Raw genomic sequence first — 26,861 nt, 5'->3', positions numbered from 1 at the left:
AAAGTCAACAAAGTTCTAATTATAGAATCCTTGAGTTTTAGAGCTGGAAGGGACTGCTGGAATCATCTAAAGACAGTTTCCAGAACAATGCCATGTGGATGCTAAGTAAATATTGATTGGTAATGATAACAAAGATATTATGTATGAGATCCGTGGCAAATAAGTTGTTTCCTGTTTGCACAACTTTGAAGACAATTTCCTATGAGACACACAGTGATTCAACATTTTATTGATTTAATCTAAGAAATGTTAAGAACCTTTAATTTTACATATAATAAAGGAGTTTACAAAGAATAGGCAAAAAGCCAAAGTGCACAGGAAGGAACAAAAATAAGCATATAGCCATGTGCCTCAGAAGACAAGCCCCCTACTTGTACTTATTCACCCCTACACTAGTAGTCCCTCTTCCTACCACTTCAATCTATTTCCAGATCACTATCCTCACTGAAACCTGCAGCTGGGTTATGGATTGATGTCAGCAGAACCATTTCTTTTTCTGGGAGCAAACCACACTCTTGTAAAAATGCTTCCAGGTCTACAGCAAAGAAATCTTCTCCAAGCTGGTCAGTGACTCGGACAAAATTACCAATTAATTCTCCTCCCTTATAAATCAGCAATGCAGGAAGAGCATTATTGGTGAACCGGGAGCTGGCTCCAATGAGGGAGCTCTTCACTCTGCAGAATTTGACAGAGGTGTACTCAGCAGCAAGGCAGATCATACAGCCATTCATTGCTTCTGCCCCAGGGATGTCATCTTCATAAATGTGAATCACTATGAGTGTGTTTTTCTGTTCTTTATCAACTGTGTCCAAAAATGCTTCCCCACTGGTGATGTCAAATACCTGCCTGAACTGGTGGTGCCCACTATGTAGCTGCTGCCTCATCTCATCCATTCGTTGCTTCCTATATTGTTGTAAAAACTCTTCATCATCCTGCTCCTCATTCATCATGCCATACTCCTTCAAAGTCATCTGCAATGGGATCAAGAGGTTGATAAATGTATTGCTAAAACGAGCTGCACAAATTACAAAAAGGACCCTTGGTCTCCAGTGACAAAGGATCACCAAGGGCTTCAAAGCCAAATGCTTGGTCACAAACCCTTCTTCTCTTGCAGACTAGGAGAATTTGAAATGTGCACTAAGACAGACAGTTTTCAAGAGTTGCTGGGACAAAAAAAAAATCACCTGTCTCTCAACTCTGTGGTGATGATTCTTTCTTCACTTCCTGAGACTAGTGCTGAGGCAACATTCAGATTTGATCACCGGCCTGTAAATGAAGCCTTTATAGGCTTGTAAAACATGCCAGAGCTTCTGTCCTCTTGGTCTAGTTTTACAATGAACATATGAGCTACCACAATGAGACACTAGAGGACTTATGTAGAGGAACACATGCTATTCAAATTTCAGTCTTCTTTCTCCACCCTTTTTTCTCTCAATACTCTCCCTCCTACTCTCATGGTATTGAGTAGATTGTGGCCTTACACTTAAGTCCTTTAGGCAACCCAAGAAATACAAACTATTAATAACTTTAAAATAGACATAACTCACCTAACAATGCCCCAAATAATGTCATTTTGCAGTTACATAATGAGGACAAAGTAACCAGGCTTCACTATAACATCTCTTACCCTGCTGAAATGGCATTAGTCAATCATCTGAGACCAGACCATTTTTTTTTGTGGATCAACGAGGGTTAAGTGACTTGCCCTGGGTCACACAGCTAGTAAGTGTCAAGTGTCTGAGGCCAAATTTGAACTCAGGTCCTCCTGAATCCAGAGCTGGTGCTTTATCCACTGCGCCACCTAGCTGCCCCTCAGCCATACTTTTGACTCCCTTTTCTATGTCCCTTACTAGGGAGGCTTCCTTTGGAACAAATGTCCTTCATAATGTTGTTTTGCCCAATATTTTTTTCTGTGGAACCAATTAACATTATTTGAAGTATGAATTTATAATATAGAAATAATGTTCATTTTGGTAGTATTCAGTAGATGTGAGTTTTCATATCTAGTGATAATGGATCCAAATGAAATGGGAAAAAAATGTACGCCACTGTCATAGAGGAAAAAATGGTAATTAGGTGGTAATAATAATGATGTCACATTTCTATAGCTATACAGGGATAATCTATGTAGGAAGGGATCTGAAAGGCATCAGTAAAGACACAGGATCATAAACTGAGGTATGAAAGGGGCCTTAGAGGCCAGAGAGTCCAACCTCATTCATTGTACAGATGATGAAACTAAGACAGAGAGAGGTTAAGTGACTTGCCCCAAATCACCCAGCTATTGTCTAAGGTAAGATTTGAACTTGGGTCTTCCTCACTCCAAGTCTAGCACTCTCTCTACCCCAGTCTCAGCACCACACTACCAAGTTGCCATAAGTATGACCGGAAAAGGTGGATATGCTTGACGATGAGCAATAGAGCCAAAATATGGACTGCTTCAACTAAGGATTCACAAAACAGACAAAAACTGAAAAGGATGAGATGTTAAAGGGTTGGGGTGTGTAGAGATGAAAGAAGAACACCTACAATACCCACAAAAACAAACATCATCATCATTACCAGCATCACCAGCATTTCCACAGCACCTTAAGGTTTGCAAATAGGACAAATTTGAACTCAAGTCTTCTTTACTTTGGGCCAGATGTTCTATGAATTGTATCAAGAGAAAACTATTGGAGAATCAAAGTGCCCAGCACTCCTCTCACAACAGATCTGTGAAGGGGTTGGTACAGCTATTATTATCCCCTTTTACAAAGGAAAAAATAAAGGCCCAGAGAAGTGACTTGCCCAAGGTAATATTGTTGCTAATTGCAAAGGTCAGGACACTTTTAGGCATTAAGTTTTTTGGCTTTAAATAAAACTGGGAATAAAAAATGTACAACAATCATCAAAACAAAACCCAAACTCAATCTCACCATTCTCTACAATAAAGAAATAAGCATTTTATTATTATTTCTAGGTGGTACAGTGGATAGAGCATTGGGCCTGGAATCAGGAAGACCTGAATTGAAATCCAGCTCCAGACACTTATTAGCTATGTGACCCTTGGCAAGTCACTTAACCCGTTTCCATTGGTTTCCTGTAAAACAGAGATACTAATAGTACCTACCTTTGAAGAGTTGTGAGGATCAAAAGGGATAACATTTGTAAAAAGCTCTTAGCATAGAGTAGGTCCTTAATAAATGCTTATTCTCTCTTATAAACTAGTTTGGTCTCTAATATCCTGGACACATTCCCTGGAAATGCTTGGGTCAAAATTACCTTCCCATTGATTTTCTCTTGAAGATCTTTCTGTTTCTGTTTGTCATCCTCTTCATCCAAATGAGACCTACAAGTCATGGACAACTTCTTGATGAGCCTTTCCATTTCTCTACACTGCTCTTCTCTCTGTTCTGTCTCCAGCTGCTTAAATCTGCGCCAGTCATTGATGACACCTTTTGGACCTGATGGCACAAGATACCACAGGAATGGTAAATCACTGTTGACTGTTATGGAATGGAAAAAATGTGATGGCTCAGAAAAAGGGGGCGAATCAGGAGAGATGGTTTGACACTGGGCTGCGTGATCTTAAACAAGTCGTTTCACTTCTGCAGATTTTCAGTTCTTCTTATGTAAAATGAGAAAACTGGACTATTATGTTCTCAAAGGTCCCTTACCAGCTCTGACATTATATTACATGTCCTCAGTTTACTCATCTAGAAATCAGAGATAATCATTCTCATACTACCTAAGTCACAAAACCATTGTGAGAAAAGCACTATATAAAATCTAATGACAGATTAGCCCCTTTTCCTCTCAGCAAAGGACTTGGCATCATAATTCACAAAATTAAAAAAAAAAAAGCAAAAAAGGGAGACCATCCTTATTTTCCTGAATTCTACACTTCAGTCCTCTCAATGTCATCCTCCATTCTGTCCTTTGCTGCAACCTCAAAAGAGATAGCCCTTATCTTTGCCAATTCCAACCTCTCTTCTTGTGCCATTGATCACATCTCCTTCTGTCTCCTCTGAGAGCTTGCCCTTTCAATTTCCCCCAAATTCCAATCTTTCCTTATCCTGATTTCCTGCTGCCCAGATATTCCCTATCCTTTAAAAAAAGAAAGAAAAGAAAATAGCCTTCACTTGAACTAACCCCTCAAAATTTAATCCTGTATCTCTCCTCTCTTCACAGTCAAACTCCTAGAAGAAGCTGTTTACACTCACTGCCTCTACCTTCTCACTTCTCAGATTCTTGCAGCCTGGTTTCTGTTTTCATAATCCAACTCAAGGGACTCTCTTCAAAGTCACCAATGATCTCTTTAGTGATAAATCCAATTGCCTTTGCTCTTCCTGACCTCTCTGAAGAATCTGACACTGCCGAAAATCACCTTCTTCCGAACATATATCTTGCCTGCTTGTCTTGATGAGGTTTTCAATGATGTGATACTCTGTTGTGGTTCTCTTCTTACCTGTCTGGCCACCCTTCTCAGCCTGCATTGCAGGATCATCTAATGCCACCTCCTCTAAATGGGTGTACCCCAGGACTCTGTCCTAGGCCCTCTTCTCCCTCTATACTCTTTTTTCCTAGTGATCTCATCAATGCTCATGGGTTCAACTATCATCTCTATGCAAATGACTACTAAATCTATATCTTTCTCTAGAGTTCTAACCTGAAGTTGCTGGCACAAAGTAAGCACTTACAGTTTGTTGACTGATATTCAACTGCATGTTCCAAGGACAGTCTTTTCAACCAAGTTCATAAACTCAACTCACCCTTCACTCTTCCCTCTCTCATTCCCATATTCAAATGGTTACAAGACATTGTTTATTCTAGTTGTACAACCTTTATATCCATCCTATTCTCCACTCACATAACAACTGTAGTTCAGTCTTTTATCACCTCTCCCCTTACTGACCGCCTCTTAATTAGATTCCTTGAATTATGTCTTTTTCCACTCTAACTAATCCTCTACAAAGCTGTAAAACTGATAATCCAAAAACACAGGCTAATCTCCAGAAGAACTAGATTAGAATCTCAGCCTCAATTTCCTCACCTGTTAATTGGAAGTTACTAACCCCTGAACTACCTATATCACAGTATGTTGTGGGGAAAGTGGTTTGTGAACCTTAAAGTGAGATATTAACGTGAGTCATGCAAATGATGGCAGTGGTAGTGATTTATGTGAACTCTTTGATCCAGAATTCCAGTCTGCCTAGGCCTTGAGAGTCAAGTGGGCACAAGAAACAACTTTATTTTCACTGGAGCAGAAAAGGGGAATGTAACAAACACAATTACTATTTCTTGCTGTTTAGAACTTTAATTCAGGATATTTAGGTTGGGGACCTGAATGACGCTAACTGGTATATCTGTTATATAACCTCTGATGCATAATATCATAAAAACTGATCCCATGGCCACTAATAATGTTAGATAACACAGTCTTGTCTATTTTTTAAGGCCCCACAGACCTCAGTGAATTACTGGAAGGGACATTAAAGACCATTTAGTCCCATCACTTCAATTTGCAGACTAGGAAACTGAGGCCCAGAGAAGGGAAATCACAGAACCTCAGGGCTTAGAAGAGAAGGGACTTCAGAGGTCAACACTTAGTATAACCTGTAAATGAATAGAAATCCCCACTATAATATCACTAACAAGTGGTCACCTAGCCTGGCTGGAAAACCATCAATGATGGGTAGCATGGTAGCTCATTCCACTTCTGAAAAGTCCTAATTATTTAAAACATTCCTTATATCACTCCAAAATTAGCTTCTTTGCAAATTCTGCCCTTTAAGCTCCTCGTTCCTGTCCTATAGGGTCAAGTTGATTCCAGGTATAAATCCTCTCTCATGAAAGCCTTTGAAATACTTGAAGACAAAGGATGTGTCCCTGTCCCCTTAAATCTTCTCTTCTCTAGGCTGTCATCACTCCCTTTATCTCATCTTCATACAGTATAGTCTCTAGTCCTTTTGCTGCCCGATCTTTTGCATATGTTCCAGTTTGTCACCGTTCTTCCCAAAATACGGTGCCCTAAATGGAACAAAATACTCTAGATGTGTCCTATCCAAGGGTCAGAAGAAGGGGACAATTATCTCTCTACTTCTGAAAACTATAATGCTATTAATGCAGTGTAAGATTATAAGTCATGTTACAGTATTGACTTATAGTAAGCTTGAAATCTACTAAAAAACCTCTGGTCTTTTTCTCCCTCCTTATATACTACCAGCCAGTGGCAAAGATGGGACACTAAAGAAGGTCTCTTCAGTCTTCTCACTCCAAGGCTACTCTACTCCTCTTTCCAAGATGCCAGATTTCTTGTAACACTTGATTGTCTCCTCCTGGGGAAAAGGCAACCTAGTATAGGAGAAAAACCAAAGTGGACCTCGAGAAGCTACATCTCAATCATTCATTTTTATAATCTACTATTGTCCAAATTTAGAGATATAATCCACTTATTCACAGGCTTAGTACTTATAAAAACAAAGTCATACTGTATCCTTTTGTGCAGATCAGAAAATCACCAAAATGATTAGTCCAACAGTTTTCCTGTACCTGTGTTAACTGTGATGCCATCCCTGGCCAGCTCAGTGTCTCCAGGAACAGAGTCACCTAATGCAGTGTCTTTATTCTTGTCCTCCCTCTCACTGTCTTCATCCTCACTGCTGCTGTAGTAGTACTGCAGCTTCTCCCCGAGCAGCTTATCATCCATGGTCGTCATGGTGTCTAAAGGTAGAGAATCACAGAATCTCAGTGTTATAAGGGACCCTCGGAGACCATCTGGTCCAATCCCAACTTGAACATGAACTCCCTCTATAATAATAATTAGATATATTAATAACAGCATTGCTTAAAGGTTTGCAAAGCACTTTGCATATGCTAATGCATTTGATCCTCACAACAACCCTGGACTACTGTTATCCCCATTTTACATATAAGGAAACTGAGGCTGAAAAGAGGTTAAGTGACTTGCCCAAGGTCACACAGCAAGAGAGTGTCTGAGGCCAGATTCCAACTGAGATTCAAGTCCTATGTGCTATCTACTATGGTACTTCATACTTAGAAGAAGCAAATATCCATCTTTGCCTACAGAACTTCTAAGTCATGAGAAATTCAATAACTTCTAAAGCAGTCCATGCCACTATTGGATAGCTCTGAGGCTTTCTGGAAAGATTCTGAACCAAAACCTGCCTCCCTGTGGCTTACACAAAATGGCCCCAGTATAGCCCTCTAAGTACAAGCAGATTAAGTTTAATGCATCTCCTACACGATAGCTCTTTAAATATATTTGCTTTGGTTGGAAAGAATACTGGTCCTGAAATCAGAAGAGCTGTGCTTGAGTCCTAGCTCTGACATTTTCTATCTGTGTGACACTGGGTAAGTATTACAATGAGAATAATAACACATATACTACCTACCCTCAAAAAGTTAATAAGAAAAGCATTTTATAAATCTTAAAATGCTATACAGGGGCAGCTAGGTGGTGCAGTGGATAGAGCACCGGCCCTGGAGTCAGGAGGACCTGAGTTCAAATCCAGCCTCAGACACTTGACACTTACTAGCTTTGTGACCCTGGGCAAGTCACTTAACCCCAACTGCCTCACCAAAAAAAAAAAAATGCTATACAAGTATAAATGATAATTTTTGTTATATTTGAAGACAGAAACAATATAAAGTAGTAGAAACAGCACTGGAGTTAAAAGTCAAAGGTTTGGGTTTTAATCTCAGATTTATGACTCTAGAAAGGTCTCTTTCCCTCACTGGGTCTCAGTTTCCTCAACTGTAAAATGATGGGGGTGAAACTACATCATCTTTAAGATATTTTCCAGGGGGCAGAGCCAAGATGGCAGAGAAAAGGCCTGAGCTCTTCTCCAACCCCCTCCAAACACCTTTAAATAATGCCCCCAGACAAATTCTGGAGCAGTAGAATCCACAATAGGATGGAGCAAAGCAATTTCCAGCCCAAGACAACTCAGAAAGTTGGAGGAAAAGATCTCTCCCCACAAGGTAAAAGTAGAGCCCAGGGCAGTGATAGTTCCAGCATCATAGACCTGGCCCCAGCAAACCAGGAACAGACCTTGGAAGCCATTGAATCAGCAGCAGGAGTGGCTGCTTTTGGAGCTCTCAACCCACAGATGGTTAAGGGGTAGAACAACTGGTCAGGTGATTACAGGAGTCCCTTTGCTGTCACCAGGGGCTTTGTTGGTTTGCTCATACTCTGATCCAAGTCATAGTGCTCCGTGCCAGTCTGAGGGCAAGGACGAACACTAGCACACCAGAGCTTGAAGCCACAGTGGAGAAGGAATCCTCATCACAGTTCCAGGGCAGAAAAGAGTGCTTATGGTGGCTCACAGACCAGAGGACAGGCCAGGGACAGACACGGCTCTCCTCAGATTATACAACCTCGGAAGTACTAAAAACTTACAAGTGCCTAGAAGTATCTCTGAACCAGCTGCACAAAACCCCTGAAGCTTGGGACAGTGACTCCATCACCCCGCAAGCAGAGTTAAAAGTCAAGAAATAGGCTGGAACTGTTGATGGAGTTGTGAACTAATCCAACCATTCTGGAGAGCAATTTGGAGCTATACCCAAAGGGCTATAAAACTGTGCATACCCTTTGATCCAGCAATACCATTGCTAGGTCTATATCTCCAAGATATTAAAAAAAAAAAAAGGGAAAAGGATCTATTTGTACAAAAATATTTATAGTAGCTCTTTTTGTGGTAGCTAAGGACTGGAAATCAAACAGATGGCCGTTAATTGGGCAATGGCTAGGCAAGCTGTGCTATATGATTGTAATGAAATATTATTGTCCTATAAGAAATGTCAGGCAGGATGATTTCAGAAAAACCTGGAAAAACTTACATTACCTGATTCAAAGTGAAGTGAAGAGAACCAGAACATTATATACAATATAACAGCAATTATTATTATTATACACAATATACCAGCAATATTTTATGATGAAGAACTGTGAATGACTTAAGAGATTCTCAGCAATACAATGATCGATGATAATCCCAAAAAACTAATGATGAACTATACTATCCACCTCGAGAGAAAGAACTGATACTGTTTGAATACAGACTGAAGCATGGTATTTTTCATTTTCTTTCTTTCATTCTTTTTCATTTATTCGAGTTTTCTTGTACAAAATGACTAATAGGGAAATGTTTTACATGACTGCACATGTATAACCTATATCTGATTGCTTACTGTCTCTGGGAGAAAGGAGATGAGGAAGGGGAAGATAGAATTTGGAACTTAAAACTTTAAAAAAAGTTTAAAATTTTTTTAACAAGTAATTGGGGGAAAATCTGATATGTGTTTGTGTGTGTACATATATACACAGATACACAAACACATATGAAGAAATAGACTGGGAAAATGAGCAAACAACAGAAAAAAATTCTGACTACAGAAAGTTACTATGGTGAGAAGGAATATCAAAATACATATGCAAAAGAAGGCAACAAAGTCAAAGTTCTTACATCCAAAGTCTCAAAGAAAAATAAGAATTGGTGTTGGGCCATGGAAGAGCTCAAAAAGGATTTTAAAAATCAAATAAGAGAGGTAGAGGAAAAATTGGGAAGAAAAATGAGAGTGATGCAAGAAAATAATAAAAAAAAAAAGAGCCAACAACTTGGTAAAGGAGGCACAAAAATGAAAATAACACCTTAAAAAACAGAATAGGACAAATAGCAAAAGAGGTACAGGGGCAGCTAGGTGGCACAGTGGATAAAGCACCAGCCCTGGGTTCAGGAGTACCTGAGCTCAAATCCCGCCTCACACACTTGACAGTTACTAGCTGTGTGACCCTGGGCAAAGTCACTTAACGCCCATTGCCCTGCCCCCCTCCCAAAAAAGAGGTACAAAAATTCAATGAGGAAAAGAATGCCTTGAAAAGCAAAACTGACAAAAAACTGAAGCAAATTTGTTTGATAGACCTCAGTTCTCAAACATGGAGAACTGAGTCAAACTTGTTAAAATATGAGCCATTCCCTAATTGATAGATGATCAAAAAACATGAAGTTTTCAAATGAAATAATCAAAGCTACCTATAGCCATATTAAAAAAAAATAAAAGCTCTAACTCACTATTGAATGGAGAGATTCAGGTAAAAAAATTCTGGGTACTACCTCATACCCACTGGATTTGATGACAGGACAGCAGAGGAAAATGACAAATGTTGTGGGGGACATGGGAAAAATGAGACATTAATACACTCTTGGTGAAGTTGTAAACTGATTCAAATATTCTGTAAAGCAATTTGGAACTATGGCCAAAGGGCTATAAAACCATGCATACTCTTTTACCTAGTAATACCACAACTATCTTGGTATCCAAAAAGAGAGAAAAAACAAACCAAAAAAAAGTTGAATTCAAAATTGGGGAGATGCCCATCAACTGGGGAATGTCTGAACAAATTGTGGGATGAGATTATGATGGAACATTATCGTGCTATAAGAAATGACAAGCAAGATGCTATCAAATAAACCTGGACTTACATGAGCTGATGCAAAGTGAAGTGTACCGTATACAAAATAACAGCAATATTGTAAGATGATCTGCTGTGAATGACTTATTTTCAGCAATACAATTATCCAAGACAACTCTGAAGGACTTATGAAAAATGAAATCCATGTACACAGAAAGAACTGAATACAGATTGAAGCATAATTTTTTTGTTAGTTCCTTTTTCTAAAGTATTTTTTGTCTGTTTTCTTTCATAACCTGATTAATGTGGAAATGTTCTGTATGACTACACATGTATAACATATTGAATTGCTCAAATTCTTAAAGGGGGTAGGGAGGGAAGAAGAGAATTTGGAACACAAAGTTTTAAAAATTGATGTTAAAATTTGTTTTTACATGTAATTTTGGGGAAAAAATAAAACATAGCTCATCAATAAAGAGTAGAACTGAAAAAATGGAAAAAGATATACAAAAAAAATCACTGAAGAAAACAATTCCTTAAAATGAAGAACTGGGGACAGCTAGGTGGTGAAGTGGATAAAGTACCAGCCCTGGATTCAGGAGGACCTGAGTTCAAATCCAGCCTCAGACAATTGACACTTACTAGCTGTGTGACCCTGGGCAAGTCACTTAACCCTCCTTGCCCCCCCCCAAAAAAAACCCTGGCAAAATGGAAAAGGAGATACAAAAGATTACAGAAGAAAATAATTCCTTAAAAATTAGAATTGAGTGAGTAGAAGATAATGACTCTATGAGAAATCAAGAAATAAGAAAAACAAAACTAAAAGCATGAAAAAATAGAAGACAATGAGAAATATTTCATTGGTAAAACAATTGACCTAAAAAATAGATCCAAGAGAGATCATTTAAAATTTTTTGGAATTCCTGAAAGCCATGATCAAAAAAGAAAAACAACAACTTATATATCATCCTTCAAGAAACTGTCAAAGAAAACTGCCCCGATATTCTAGAACCAGAGGGCAAAATAGAAAATTAAAGAATCCACTGATCACGTCCTGAAAACAATCCCAAAATGAAAACCCCCAGGAATATTACAGCCAAATTCCAGAGCTCCCAGGTCAAGGAGAAAACATTGCAAGCCAGAAAGAAACAATACCCAACAAAATTAAGTATACTCCTTCAGAGGGGAAAAAAGGATAATCAATGAAATTGAGGACTTTCGCATTCCTGAAGAAAATACCACTGTTAGCAATACAATGACCCAAGACAATTCCAAAGGACTTATGATGATGAAAACTGCTGTCCATCCCCAGAGAAAGAACTGATGGGAGTCTGAATACAGACCAAAGCATACTTTTTAAACTTTATTTTTCTTGGAGTTGTTTTTGGTCTGTTTTCTTTTACAACTTGACTAATATGGAAATGTTTTGTATGACTACACGTGTATAGCAAATGAAAATATCAATGTATAATCTTCTCTGGGGAGGTAAGGAGAAAATTTGAAACTCAATTTTAAAAACAAATGCTTAGGGGCAGCTAGGTGGTGCAATGGATAAGGCACCAGCCCTTGATTCAGGAGGACCTGAGTTCAAATCCAGCCTCAGACACTTGACGCATACTAGCTATGTGATCCTGGGCAAGTCACTTAACCCTCAATGCCCTGCAAACAAACAAACAAACAAAAAGATAAGCTCAACTAGGTAATAAACATCCGCTGTCTGAAAATTAAAGAATCAGATTCATTTTTTAAAAATGCTGAAAGTTGTTTTTACATGTAATTGGGGAAAAACAAAATACGATTTTTTAAATCATAAAAGTATTTTATTATTTTTCAGTTACATGTAAAGATAGTTTTCAACATTTGTTTTCATAAGATTTTGTTCCAATTTTTTCTCCCTTCTTCCCTTTCCTCTCCCCTCCCCAAGACAGAAAGCAATCTGATATGGGTTATTGATGTACAATCACATTAAACATATTTCTGCATTAGTCATGTTGTGAAAGAAGAATCAGAACAAAAGGCGAAAACCTCAAAAAAGAAAAACACACACACACATATACAAAGTAGAAAGAGTATGGTTCAATCTGCATTCAGAATCCACAGTTCTTTTTTCTAGATGTGGAGAACATTTTACATCATGAATCCTTTGGAACTGTGTTGGATCATTGTATTGCTGAGAAGAGTTAAATCTATCACCGTTGATCATCACACGATATTACTATTACTGTGTACAATGTTCTCCTGGTTCTGCTCACTTCACTCAGCATTAGTCCACTTAAGTCTTTCAAGGTTTTTCTGAAATCTGCCTGCTCATCACTTCTTACAGCACAATTAGTATTCCATTACATTCCACAACATGTTCAATCATTCCCCCATCAATGGGCATCCCCTTGATTTCCAATTCTTTGCTACCACAAAGAGAGCTGCTATAAATATTTTTGTACATGTGGGTCCTTTTCCCTTTTTAATGATCTATTTGGGATACAGACCTAGTAGTTAGTGGTATTACTGGGTCAAAGGGTATGCACAGCTTTATAGCCCTTTGGACATAGTTCCAAACTGCTTTCTAGAATGGTTGGATCAGTTCACAACTCCCCCAACAATGCATTAGTGTTCCAATTTTTCTACATCTTCTCCAACATTTATTATTTTCCTTTTTTGTCATATTAGCCAATCTGATAGGTGTGAGGTGGTACCCCAGAATTATTTTAATTTGCATTTCTCTAATCAATAGAGATTTAGAGCATTTTTTTCATATGGCAATAGCTTTGATTTCATCTGAAAACTGCCTGTTCATAGCCTGTGACCATTTCTTAATTGGGGAAAAATACTAACTTTTTAAAAATAAATTAAAAAAAAAAGATTTTCCAGCTCTAAATCTATCTAAATCTAAATCTGTTTCCAGCTTTAAACACCTGTTATTCCAGAAGTCTTCTCTTTGCCGGGCTAACCACTTTGCTTCAATAAATCAACAATTATCTATATACCAGGTACTATGCTAGACATTAGGGATAAAAATACAAAAGGGAAATAGTTCCTCCCCTCAAGTAGCTTACAATCTACTGGGGGAAAGGAAGGAGAGGGAAGGGACATAATACATTCACAGAGAAGTAAACATAGACTACCTACAAAAATAACAGAGTGATGGGGGTGGAGGTGTTGAAAACTAAAAACTGACAGAATCAGGAATAGGTTCTCTTAAGGAAGTGTCTCCTGATGTGAGCCTTGAAAAGGTGCTGGGCATTCCAAAAAGACAGAAGCACAGAAAGATAAACATAGGCATACTTGCATAGGCAACATCATATACAAAGGCACAGTGACAGAAGATAGAATTCCTTGGATGGGAAGAGCAAGGAGGTCTGCAGCATAGTGCCACTGGAATAATAATAATAATGATAATGATAATGACAACTGGCCTAGAAAAATGAGCTGGGGTCAAATTGTAAAACAGCTTTAAATAACAAGAAGGATATTTTATATTTTATATATAAAATTTATATTTTTATCCTAAAGGCAAAAGGGAGCCACTGAAATTCTATGAGCAGGGGAGCAACATGATGGCCGGTTTTCCACAACCTTTACATCTTTATCATGTGCAAGTACAAACACATGCATTCACCAATACAATTACATATAGAAATTTGTCAATATTAAATTATTAAGCATTCTTACTCTCCATGACATAATGGAAATAGGGCTTGCCTTAGAATCGGAATATCTGAGTTTCAATCCCAGCTCTGACAATTACTAGCTGTGTGACTCAGGCCAAGTCATCTAACCTTGTTTGGCCTTAGTTTCCTCATCTTTAAAAAAGAGGAGAGTCGGGGCAGCTAGATGGCTCAGTGGATAGAGCACCGGCCCTGGAGTCAGGAGTACCTGAGTTCAAATCTGGCCTCAGATGCTTAACACTTACTGGCTGTGTGACCCTGGGCAAGTCACTTAACCCCAATTGCCTCTCTCTCTCTCTCTCTCTCTCTCTCTCTCTCTCTCTCTCTCTCTCTCTCTCTCTCACACACACACACACACACACACACACACACAAACAAAAAACAAAAAAGAGAAGAGCCTAGAATAGGCTCAAAGTTAAATATATTAGAAGCCTTCATTTTATGAGGAAAAGAAAGAATAGAAAGATTCAATAATTATAGGGGTCATGAACCAGAGAATAAGGGTCTAGTGTAGACAAAAAGGATGGATAATAAAAAGAATGAGAGCAACCCTCTCTAGAAAGGAGCACAGAAAATGAAATTTTAAAAACTAATAAACAAGACTACTGGAAAGGGAGAAGAAAAGGGAATCTAGTTGACTGAAAGGGAGGAAAAAGGGAAAATTAAATAACCTGATGAAAGAAGGAGAGGAAAAGGAACTAATAAGCCAAACGCTAAAAGGAAAGAGATAATAAGCAGGAGAGGGAGATTGGAAGTGAGGGGAAGAGAGCCAATAGGAATAGGGGCACCTTAAAAGGATTGAATTGAAGAAATAAAGTATTATGTATACAGCAGAAGGAGGAGAGGAAAAATATAACTTGGAAAAATCCAATAGTAGAGATAAATGCAGGAAATTATAAATCCAATTCTCATAACTTTTAAATGTGAATCAAGGGGGCAGCTAGGCGGCGCATTGGATAGAGCACCAGCCCTGGATTCAGGAGTACCTGAGTTCAAATACAGCCTCAGACACTTAACACTTAGTAGCTGTGTGACCCTGGGCAAGTCACTTAACCCCAACTGCCTCACTTAAAAAACAAAAACAAAAAAAATGTGAATCAATTCAGCCAATAAAACAAACCCAAAAAAGGACAACAGAATGGATAAAGAAACAAAGCCCTACAATCTTTTGCTTAAAAAACAAAACAACACACTTTTAAAAAATAAATACATAGGGGCAGCTGGGTGGTGCAGTAGATAGAGCACTGGACCTGGATTCAGGAATACCTGAGTTCAAATCCACCTTCAGACACTTGACACTTACTGGCTGTATGACCCTGGGCAAGTCACTTAACCCCAATTGCCTCACCAAAAATACATACATACATACATACATACATACATACATACATACATAAACAAAATTAAACTGAGAGGAGGAGAAAAAAATTTACTACGCATCAAGTGAATACGAAGAAACAGGAGCTACATCATGCTATCTTACAAAGCAAAAATAAACATTCAAAAAATAAAAAGGGATAAACAAGAAAACTACATTATCCTAAAAATAACCACAGACAACTGGATCAATAATAACTTTATATGCTATAATACCTTAGCATGTGATCCAAATAAAGGAAATATTAAGAAAACATAGAAAGTAACGCAACAGTGACAGGAAATTTCAATATCCCTCTCTCAGTTAGGGATAAATCTAACAGGAAGATAAAAGGGAAAATGTGGAACTGAATGAATTGCTGGAGAAAGAGTTAAAAGACTTAAAGCATCTTCAACGCTGGATTGCAAAATAATATACATATTTCTCAGCACCACATGGAACTTTTACACAACTGACCAGGTACTAGGGCACAGAGATATTGCAACCAAAGGCAAAAAAGCAGAAATAGTCTATCTTTTACAAACCAAAAGGCAATAAACATAATCACTGACTAAAGAGTCACAAACAAAAAATACAGAATCAAATGGAGACTTAACAATGAAATCCTAAATGAGTCAAAGACAAAATTTTTAAAACAATAATTATGTGAAAGAAAATGACAATGATGAAACAACATTAAAATTTCTAAGATGCAGCTAAAGCAGTCCTCTGAGGGAAAAATCCTATCCCTACAAACATGTGTTAACAAAACAGAAAAAAGAGAAAGTTAATGAACTGAATATGCATTTTAAAAAATTAAAAAGCCACGGGGCAGCTAGATGGTGCAGTGGATAGAGCACCGGCCCTGGAGTCAGGAGTACCTGAGTTCAAATCCGGCCTCAGACACTTAACACTTACTAGCTGTGTGACCCTGGGCAAGTCGCTTAACCCCAATTGCCTCACTAAAAAAAAAAAAAAGAAAGAAAGAAAAAAAAAACAACAAAAAATTAAAAAGCCAATAAATAAACTTAAAATAATCTCAAAAGAGGAGGTATTAACATTAGAAGAAAAATAGATAAAGTTGAAATAGAAAAAAGTCCACTGGAAGAATGAACAAAACTAAAAGCTAGTTCTTTGAAAAGACCAATAAAACAGTTAAACCTTTAATTTTATTAAAAAGGGCAAAAAATTAAATCCATGAAATAGCAAATGAACAAGGAAAATCACAACAAAACCAGAAGAAATAAAAAGAATAATAAGAACATATTATACACAGTTATAAGCTAAGAAAATTGAGGATGCAAAAGGAGGAATACCTTAAAAAATATAAAATATCCAAACTATGAGAAGAATAGAGATCTTCAATAACTCAATCTCAAACTTTAAATAAAAATGTTTATTAAATAAATTTTAAAAACCCCAATCTCAGAAAAGGAAGGAGATCTGGCTATAAAGGAACTATCAAAGAACAAAAACTGTTTGCCCTGTGGATTCACAGGAGAATTCTGTCAAACTTTTAAAGAAAAATTAGTAACTATACTTCAAAAATTGAGGGGGGGAAATGTACCTTACCAGAATCTTTTTATGAGACAAATATAGTCATAATGCCTAAACCAGGGAAAGATAAAACACAAGAAAACTACAGGCCAATACTATTAATTAATATTGATTAAAAATTGTGAATAGTATCTTATCAAACAGACTACAATGATTTATCCAAGAAATCACTCATTGTGACCAAATGGGATTTTAAAATGGTTCAATATTAAGAAAATTATCAACATAATTAGTCATATTAAAAATCAAAACATGCAAAACCACATAACCATTTTAACAGATGCAGAAAAAGTCTGACAAAGTCCAACTTTTTCAGGCTAAAAACCCCATATAGGTTTATAAAGTATACATAGAGAGGGACCTTTCTTAGCACCACAAAAAGCATCTATCTAAAACCAAAAGTATGTATCATAAGCAAATGGGGATACACTAGGAAATTTCCAATAAATATAGGAATAAAGCAAGGACATCTATTCCCCCTACTATTATTTGATATGTTCTGGAAATGCTAGGAACATGATTAAGACAAAAAAGAAATTAAAGGAATAAAGAGAGGTAAAGAAAGATAAAACATCCCAGATGACATAATGATATACTTTGAAAGTCGTAGGGAATCAGCAAAGATATTTATAACTGAGAATATAACTTCCGCAAAATTGCAGGCTACCAAAAAAATCCTCAAAAATCAACAGTATTGGGGCAGCTAGGTGGCACAGTGGATAAAGCACCGGCCCTGGATTCAGGGGAACCTGAGTTCAAACCCAAACTCAGACACTTGACACTCGCTGTGTGACCCTGGGCAACTCACTTAACCCCCATTGCCCCACAAAAAACAAACAAAAACAAATAAACAAAAAAAAGAAATGATGAGCTCAAAAATCAACAGTATTTCTATACAAAATCCAAGAAATGAAAATAGGAAAATCCCATTCCAAATAACTACATAAGATATCTGGAGATCAACCTACCAAATCATAGAAAAGACTTGAGATTCAATTTCAAAGTGTTCCTTAAAGAAATAAAGAATAATTTAAATAGCTAAAAGTATATTTAGCGCTCATGAATGACTAGGCCATGCCACTATACTAAAAATTACGATACTACCAAAGTTAACTTACGCTTGTAATGACACACCAATCAAATTACTAAGGGGATACTTTATAGAACTTGTTAAAATAACAACAAAATTCATTTGGAAAAACAAAAGATCTTGAATATCAAGGAAAATTATTAATAGGGATGAAAAGGAAATCGTACTTCCAGACCTCAAATTATATTATAAAGCAGCAGTCATAGAAACCATCTGATATTGGTCAAAAAACAGAGATAGATCAATGGAAAAGACTAGACAAGGGAGAATCAGAAACAACGCAACTTAATAATGCAATGTTTGATGAAGCTGAAAACATAAATTATCTAGAAAAAAACTCCTTATAAGATAAAAAGTTCTGGGAAAATTAGAAAGCAGTCTGGCAGAAATTAATTAGATGAATACCTTACACAATATTCTACGATACATTCTAAATGGATACACGATCTTAATATCAAAGGACATAAAATAATTTGAAAAGAAGCAGATCAAATACCTCTCAAAGCTAGGAGTAAGCGATATAGTCTTTTTTTTTTTTTAAGTGAGGCAATTGGGGTTAAGTGACTTGCCCAGGGTCACACAGCTAGTAAGTGTTAAGTGTCTGAGGCCAGATTTGAACTCAGGTACTCCTGACTCCAGGGCCGGTGCTCTATCCACTGAGCCACCTAGCTGCCCCGTAAGCGATATAGTCTTAACCAAACAAAAGAGAGAGGCAAACACAAAAGATTAAAAAAAGATAACTTTGATTACTTGAAATTGAAAAGCTTCTGCATAGTTTCTGCCCCTAGGTAAGAAGAGAAGTGGTAAAAAGGGGGAAAAATCTTTGTATCAAAATTCTCTAATAAGAGTTTAGTATCCAAGAAATAGACAAAAATAAAGGTATATATATATTGCAAAGTATTCACAACCACATTAAAGAATGCTTGAAATAACTGAGAGAAATACAAATAAAAACAACTCTAAGATTTCACCTCACACCCTTCAAATTGGCAAAAATGACCCAAAATGGGAAAAGTCAATGTTAGAAGGGTTGTAGAATGATAGGTACACTAATATATTGTTGGTAGGATTGTAAAATAGTAGAACCACTTTGAAAAGCAATTGGAAATTATGCAAATAAAGTGACTAAAATGTCCATACCCTAAGAACTGGAGACACTATTACTGGGCTTATCCCCCAAGGAAGCCATTGATAAAAAATAAGTCCCTATATAGTCCAAAATATTTATAGCAGTACTTTTTGTGATAGCTAAGAACTGGAAACAAAGTATATAGATGCCCATCAATTAGAGAATAGCTAAACAAACTGTAGTACATGAGTGTAACTAAATATTACTGTACTATAAATTATGAATGTAATGAATAGAAAAAAGAATGAAAAAATCTACATAAACTGATGCAGAGTGAAGTAAATAGAGCCAAGAAAACACTATAAGCAGTAACTATGGGGCAGCTAGGTGGCGCAGTGGATAAAGCACCAGCCCTGGATTCAGGAGACCTGAGTTCAAATGTGGACTCAAACACTTGACACTTACTAGCTGTGTGACCCTGGGGAAGTCACGTAACCCCAATTGCCTCACCAAAAAAAAAAGTAAATGTAACAAGATTATAAAGATTCAGCAAGGTGAAAGAGATAAAAGAAGACACCCTCAACTCACCTCTTCGTGGAGATGGGAGGTCCACAAGGATTATTGCACATGTTTTCTGACTTTTTCAATTTATCAGTTGTGCTGGTTACACACACACACACACACACACACACACACACACACCACATTTAGAAAAATACTATTTGTTAAATAAGATGGCTCTCTGGGAGAGAGTAGGGGAGGAATAATGGGAATCTTTATGATGATGTAAAAAACAGAAGCCATCAACAAAAATATAATTTTTAAAAAAGAAACCTAAGTCTTCTGACCCCAAATCCAAGGCTCTTCCCACTGCCTCAAATATAGTAAGCTTCATCAAAAGAATAAAGAACAATGTCTTATTTATCTAGCCTCAATGGGGAACCAGTTTCCTATGTCTGGATTTGGCAAATAACTGAAGTTTATTTCTTGAAATCCACCCTTTTTATTATAATAATTTTGAATATAAATATTAATTTAACATTAAGCTGTGTGCAAAGCATTGCCATTTTAAAACATTTAAATGCCAATTTTAGTCTAGAATGTAACTTCCAATGTCTGATATCAAATCTTAATGTAAACTTTAAAGCATATTAAAGTTGGAAAAAATCTTACGGACCATTAGACTTAGACCTGGAAAGGACTTCACAATTCAAATGGTCCAAGTTCCTTTTGGGATTGATAATGAAAAGTAAGGTAAGAGAAATGATCTGCCGAAGTTACCCAGTATGTGGCAGAGCCAGACTCAAACCCAGCTCTTTAGATTCCAGGCCCATGATACTCTGCAACTTAAGAGTTTCAAATTCACATATGTGAATTTGAACAAGGTATGCAGAACATTAAATTAAGGTGGTCTTGATGATTTTGGATCATCATTTTGAATATCAACTGGGATATAGAACTATGTATATTATAAAGCACTCGAGTTTTAAAAGATTATTTGTTCCTCAACTAACAAATGCCTGTCTGCTATGCTTTTAATATGCAGACTTTTTATACTTATTTTCTCCATTCACTATTTTGTTATCACTTTCTGGACTTAGGAATGTGCACCCACTGGAATGAACTAAATTATCTCCCAGCAGCCCTCAACTCTCTTATGTGATCTGCTGCATCTAATGTGAGATAGGCTAGGAAACCAAACAATCAAGATTGCTAGATTGGGACATGGATTAGACCTGGGACATCATGGGTACAGGGAACACTGGCAGGAAAACTCCCTCTACCAATACAGGACTGCACATTTCTGCAGCAAGGTGTCTATACTAGAGAAGTGGTGTCAAACTCAAATAGAAATAGAGGCCACTAAAATGTACATAAGATCCCTGCAGACTGCATATTAACTTAGAAAACCACAGATTAATGTTATCCATGTTCTACTGTATTTTTCTTTTCTTAGGTATTTCCCAGTTGCATTTTAATTGGATTAAGGCTACACTCAAGAGTGTTGCCTCTGGTCTAGAGCACTGAGAGGTTCAGTGTCATGCCCAGGGTCCCATAGCCAGGACATGTCAGAGACAGAACTTGAATGCAGGTCTTGCTAGTTCTTGAGGCCAGCTGTGCCATGCTGTTTCCCCAACCAGAGCTGTGAGATCCAAGTCTAAAATAGCATGCTCTGAATGACAGCCAGAGATTTTCCTCTGAGTCAAGTGTATTTGTTTTCATCCCTGGGACCCTCTGAGATCTTCAAATAATGACTGTCCTAAGGTGAAAGAAGGCAACATTTATATGAGTGCTCAAATCTGTCACTACTCTCAACCACTCAACCCAGGACCACTCCTTTCAAATATCACCAAACAGTCTGAGCAGAGAAACCACTACTGCTCCTATTGTGAGCCCAGTTCCTTACAAGGATTATGGTTAAGGGGGTCCTTTCCACTTATTCCTCCTAATTACTTCTGATCCTTCTGGCACCAACCCCCTCACAGATACTGAGATGAAGAAGAATAAAAGAATGAAGTGGCTGTTCCTGCTTAGGACTGCTAGGAACCTGTGACTTCTTCCATCATTATCACTAACCCTCCAGATCCCTGTTTCATTCCTCAGTATTCTCATTAACTAGTACTTAACTAGCAAACTACCACCTTGCTTACTTAATCCCTGTGAACTAGAGTCTCCTTTTACTCAGAAATACACCCTTTTCCTCTCCTACCTCTCCCCATATTTATTCCAATCTAGTTCGGCCCTACTCCTTTTTGGACCCCATACTTTGCCTGCCAATTCTACTTTATCTTTTGGAAGACCTATCTTATTATGAACAAACTCCTCTTGATCCACTATCTCTTTTCTCTCACACTTTTCATCTTCTAACATACAGGGAAACTCAGGCTTCTCTTGAAACGCCTCATTCCTTTCCACACATTCTCTCTCTAGTGCTAGTTACTTTCTGATGCCCCTCAACACACCAGGCCAGATGCAATCAGCACACTTCTTGCTTCCCATTGCCATTTCCAGACCTTCCCCTTTTACAATTCAGCAAATGCCCTTAGTTGCAGAACCAATCCATCTATCTCAGTCTAGATTGCTGTTGCTTTCACCTACCAGCCTTCACATCACTCTCTCCTTTCTCAGAGAGTTTAATATCTGGATCAGTCTTGTTTTTCACCCCAATTCACTCCCATATCCTTGAGGACATAATATTTATGATAGTATTTCTCTGAACATTTTGGCCTCCCAATTATCAAACACTTCAATTCTCATGATTTATTACATTCATTCTCCCAGCCAGCCACAGGTTGATCACACCTGAAGACCTTATTATGACCTAAAACTTCATGATCTTGAACTCTGAAACTCCTCTTAGACCACCTCTTAAAGTGTGTTTGTATTTCTCCCTCTGCCTCATTCCTAAGCCTATTTTGTTGTTGTTGTTGTTGTTGCAGGCAATGAGGGTTATACTACTCCCAAGCTTCTAAATGCTGCTGGAAGTCACATGATCATGATGCCTGGGTTCTACTACACATCATGTTGTGTAGCATCAATCAAGCCCTCACTGCAGACTGTGTTCCTTTTATTTTTCCTTTGTTACACTGAGGATTTTTTAAAAACTTCTCTTCTCAGGCCCCAGCCCCACCTCTCTCTCTGTGCAAATGACCTGTTATCTTACTTTGCTGAGAAAAGTTAGGTCATTCCTTATGAGTCCCCTCATCTCCATACCTCAAAAATTTTGTACATTTCCTACATGATCCAATTCTTTACCAAATACAAATCCTCTCCTAGTGGTCTTTTTTTTTTTTTTTTTAGTGAGGCAATTGGGGTTAAGTGACTTGCCCAGGGTCACACAGCTAGTAAGTGTTAAGTGTCTGAGGCCGCATTTGAACTCAGGTACTCCTGACTCCAGGGCCGGTACTCTATCCACTGCGCCACCTAGCTGCCCCTCTCTCTTAGTGTTCTTGATCTTACCTCCTACATTCTTCTGGAACATGCTCTGTTTCAGGATAAATGCCTTTTTCTCTCATTTTCAATCTCTTCCGGTTTACTGGTTCCTTCCATATCATCTAACATCCTTAGAAAATCCTCCTCAAGATTCCCCTCAAGCTTACCTTTTGAGGGCAAACTCAAAGAAAGTTATGTACACTTGTTACTTATGCTTTCTCACCACCCACTCACTTGTTAGCCTTCCTTTCAATCTGGCTGAAGTGACAATTCTACTGAAACTGCTCTTTCAAAAGTTATGAATGATCTTCGACTAGATGGCCTTAAAGGTCTATTTTAGCTCTAAATCTATGATCCCTGAACTGCTCTTCTTAATCTTCTGCAGATTTTGGCAATGCCAACCACAGAGTCCTTCTATATCCTTTCCTTCTCCACTGACTTCTGTGACACTGCTTTCTTCTTGCTCTCCTCCTACTTGTGGGATTGTTCCTTCTCAATCACCTTTGCTAGATCACTATCCATTTCCTCCCTACAAGTGTAGCTGTTCCCCAAGGTTCTGCCTGGGACTTTGTAAAATTTCTCCTTTGATGAACTTACCTATGCTGATGATTTCTAAATCTATACCCACTGTTAGCTTCTCTCCTGGCTCCAATCCCATATCTTGAACATAATAACTTTGTGTTATCTACTGGTATGAGAACATTCAGCATGTCTAAAACTGAACTAATCATCTTTCTTCCAACCTACTAAGTGATGAAGCCACCATTATCCTGCCAATTACTCAGATTCACAACCTCAGAATAATCTTTGACCCTTCATTTAACCCTACACCAGTTGCCAAGTCACCTAGCCTACTTTAAAGCAAATTCTCTTATACATTTCTTTATTCACACAGCCACCACCCTAGTTATTACCACTTTCCGGTACTATAGTCAATGACTTCCTCCCTTTCTCCTGTCTTTTCCCTTTAAGATCCACAGACTGAAGAAAGCAGAGACTCTCACAAGGCAACTTGTGAGAGAATGGGACAAGGGATATTCTGGTGCTGTTGAAACAAGCCTTGGCTTGACTGGATATGGTCAAAGCTGGAAGAAAGATTAAAATGAAGAATATTAGGGCTGAAAAGGGAACAGAAAGTCAGACTACTGGAGCTAGAAGGAAATACCTTCATTTTAATCATAAGGGAACTGTGTCAAGATCAAGGTCACACAGAAAAAAGCATGGCTAGAACTCTGGCTTTCCTGCATCTTCAAACTCAACATGTCTAAAAGTGAACTCATTATTTCCCCCCAAAATCCATCCCTCTTCCAAACTTACCTAATACTGCTGAGGGCACCATAATCCTTCTAGTCACTCAGTTTCACAACCTCCATCATCTTTGACTCTTCTTCCCATCTAACCCAGTTTGCTAATCTATCTCCACAACATCTTCCTACCTACGTAACTCTTTTGAACATTCCCTTCTTCCCACTTATACATGGACTCCATAAGACTCAGGTTACACTGGTTAAGGCCCTTATCACCTCTCACCTGAACTATTACAACAGTCTTCCCTGACTCCAATCTCTCCCTTCTCCAATCCAAACGCCAACACAGCTGCCAAAGTGATGTTCTTAAAGCCCACGTCTGACCATATTACTCATAAACTCAATATACTTCAGTGGCTCTCTTATTATTTCAAGGACCAAATAAAAAATTTCTTTAGCATTAAAGTCTTTCCCAATCTGGCCCAAAGATTGTGATAAAAGTAGATACTGTGAAAAGTTAGCTAGAAAGTCACCTTTCTAGCTTTATTAGACATTACTCCCCATCACACACTTTTCAGTCTAACTTGGGCTGCTCCTCACACACTACACTACACCTGGTCTCTGGCATTATGCACCCCCCAAGCTTAGAACGTTGCCCTTGTTCTTCAAATGGCCTCTTAGAATCAAAAGCCACTTCCTCCGTGAAGCTTTTCTTAATTCCCACACTCTTAATTGTTCCTTTTCTCAAAAAACTTCCTTGTATTTATTTCATACACACACATTATATAAAATACATATACTGTATACAGTATATATACAAAATGTGTCCTTGCTGTAGCACGTTAACTTCCTTTGGGTCGAGAGCTGCTTCATTTTTGGTCTAGCCTAGTACTTGATACCAGTAGGTGCCTAACAAATGCTTGCTGGTTGATTTCTAGCAATGCCGGGGCTTCCAGGAGGGAAAGAAGTGGGGTGCAGGTGAGCTTCGCTAGGTAAGGGGGTGGAGTGGGCCCCGTTTGATTAGAAAATGAGGCGATGGGTAGGGCGAGGGAGGCCGCTAGTCTCCCAACCCGAGGCCCTGCGGCTTCCTCCAGGCCCGGGTCCCGGTAAGTCAGGTGGAGGACAGCGCAGACTGACGTCAATACAGAATTGCGCCAGCGCACCCTTCCCTCCCCGCTCCCCGCCTCTCCCCCGCCGCCCCCCAACCCCTCCCCTATTCCATTCCCGAAGCTCCCGCGCAGCTAACCCTGCTTAGCTCACTCCCCGGTCCCGTCCGGTGGGCAACTCCGCCTCCGGGACACGGAAAGGAAGTTGAGAGCTACCAATGAAGCTCGAGCAGGGCGGGAAGGCAAGCACTGACTCGTCAAAAGCCCAGAGAAGCCGGAAACCAGCACCCCCGACTAGACTAGACTAGATCCATGGGAAGACACCGCCCCGATCCCAGTCCGCACGCGCTAGTTAGAACCAATCACAACGCGCCCCGCCCGCACACACGGCAGTCTAAGAGTCCCGCTTCAGGACAAAAATCTTCCATGTAACCTTGGCTTGCCAATTCACACTAGTTCATTTGTTTTTCGAGAAGGCCAAGGGCTGTGCAGAATTGAAGGGAATGTTTTTTTCCCCACTCATTTTGATCCGGGCAAGAAAAATGGTAAAGGCCTCTTAAAGAAAGCCCTTTGCAAAACAAAATCATAGGATTTAGAGAGGGATGCTATAGAATATTAGCACTTTGTATTAGACCTTAAGAGATATATAACACTTTCATCTTACAGAGGAAGAAACAAAACCAGAAAGATTAAAACTGCTTCATACAGTCGGTAGCAAAGCTGGGAGTAGGATCCCCCGATTCCTGGGGGTTGCATGGCCAAAAGTAAATTGCAGAAAAATCAGTTAAGATAATGTGTGATATAAACTTTACTTTTTTGAAGTACCTTTTGAAAATGACCTGAAATACAACAAAACAACCCTTTAAGGTGGACAAATAATTTTATTTCGTGCATGCAAATACATGTCAAGTACTGCAAACTTTTTCCATCAATTTTCTCTCAAACACTGAAAACCATGATGCTCTATTCTGTGAACAGCCAAAGCTACTATTTTTTTTACTTCAGTGCTACAGCAAAAACACACAGAATTCACTCTTTGCTATTCAGTATCATCACAACCCTCATTGCTCCATCTCTGCCCTCCCCCCAAATACAGGCCTGTAGAGAGTCCAGGCCTTCCCCCATTTAATCCTATTCCTATAGCACAAAGGGAAACATTACAATTTGGAAATTCAAATTGAAATAAATGGAATAGAATTTATTCCCATATATATCCCCTATTTCATTGTACAGAATTATTTTAAATTATAGTTTTAAATAGAAGCTGAGTATATGCCTTAAAAATGAGCATTTAAATCCATCTTAGAGATGGTGCCTGCTTTATACATGATGGGTGTACACCATCTTTAATTTCATTTACATTTCAATCGAACAATAGATTTGCAAAGAAAATGTCTAATACAGACGTAAAAATATTCAC

General features: G+C 38.3%; 1 protein-coding gene across 2 annotated transcripts; it reads right to left on the bottom strand.

Moving 5' to 3' along the window:
• Positions 1 to 223: 223 nt before the first annotated feature.
• Positions 224 to 25,764, bottom strand: PDCL (phosducin like). Of its 2 annotated transcripts, none has more exons than XM_043989974.1 (4): positions 24,406 to 25,446; positions 6,535 to 6,705; positions 3,265 to 3,446; positions 224 to 971 (listed from the first exon to the last, which is right to left on the bottom strand). In XM_043989974.1, exons 1-4 carry the CDS (start codon positions 24,425 to 24,427, stop codon positions 417 to 419), a joined length of 930 nt encoding a protein of 309 aa, XP_043845909.1. In that variant the 5' UTR covers positions 24,428 to 25,446; the 3' UTR covers positions 224 to 416. The 2 variants fall into 2 exon arrangements, with proteins under 2 accessions (XP_043845909.1, XP_043845910.1); XM_043989975.1 differs by lacking the exon at positions 24,406 to 25,446 and adding an exon at positions 25,582 to 25,764 and having other exon boundaries at positions 228 to 971.
• Positions 25,765 to 26,861: the final 1,097 nt, after the last annotated feature.

Source organism: Dromiciops gliroides, chromosome 2 (genome assembly GCF_019393635.1).
Source record: "Dromiciops gliroides isolate mDroGli1 chromosome 2, mDroGli1.pri, whole genome shotgun sequence".
Classification (NCBI taxonomy): Eukaryota; Metazoa; Chordata; class Mammalia; order Microbiotheria; family Microbiotheriidae; genus Dromiciops; species Dromiciops gliroides.
The sequence above is the reverse complement of the archived record's forward strand: the minus strand, read 5'-3'. Positions and strand labels throughout refer to the sequence as shown.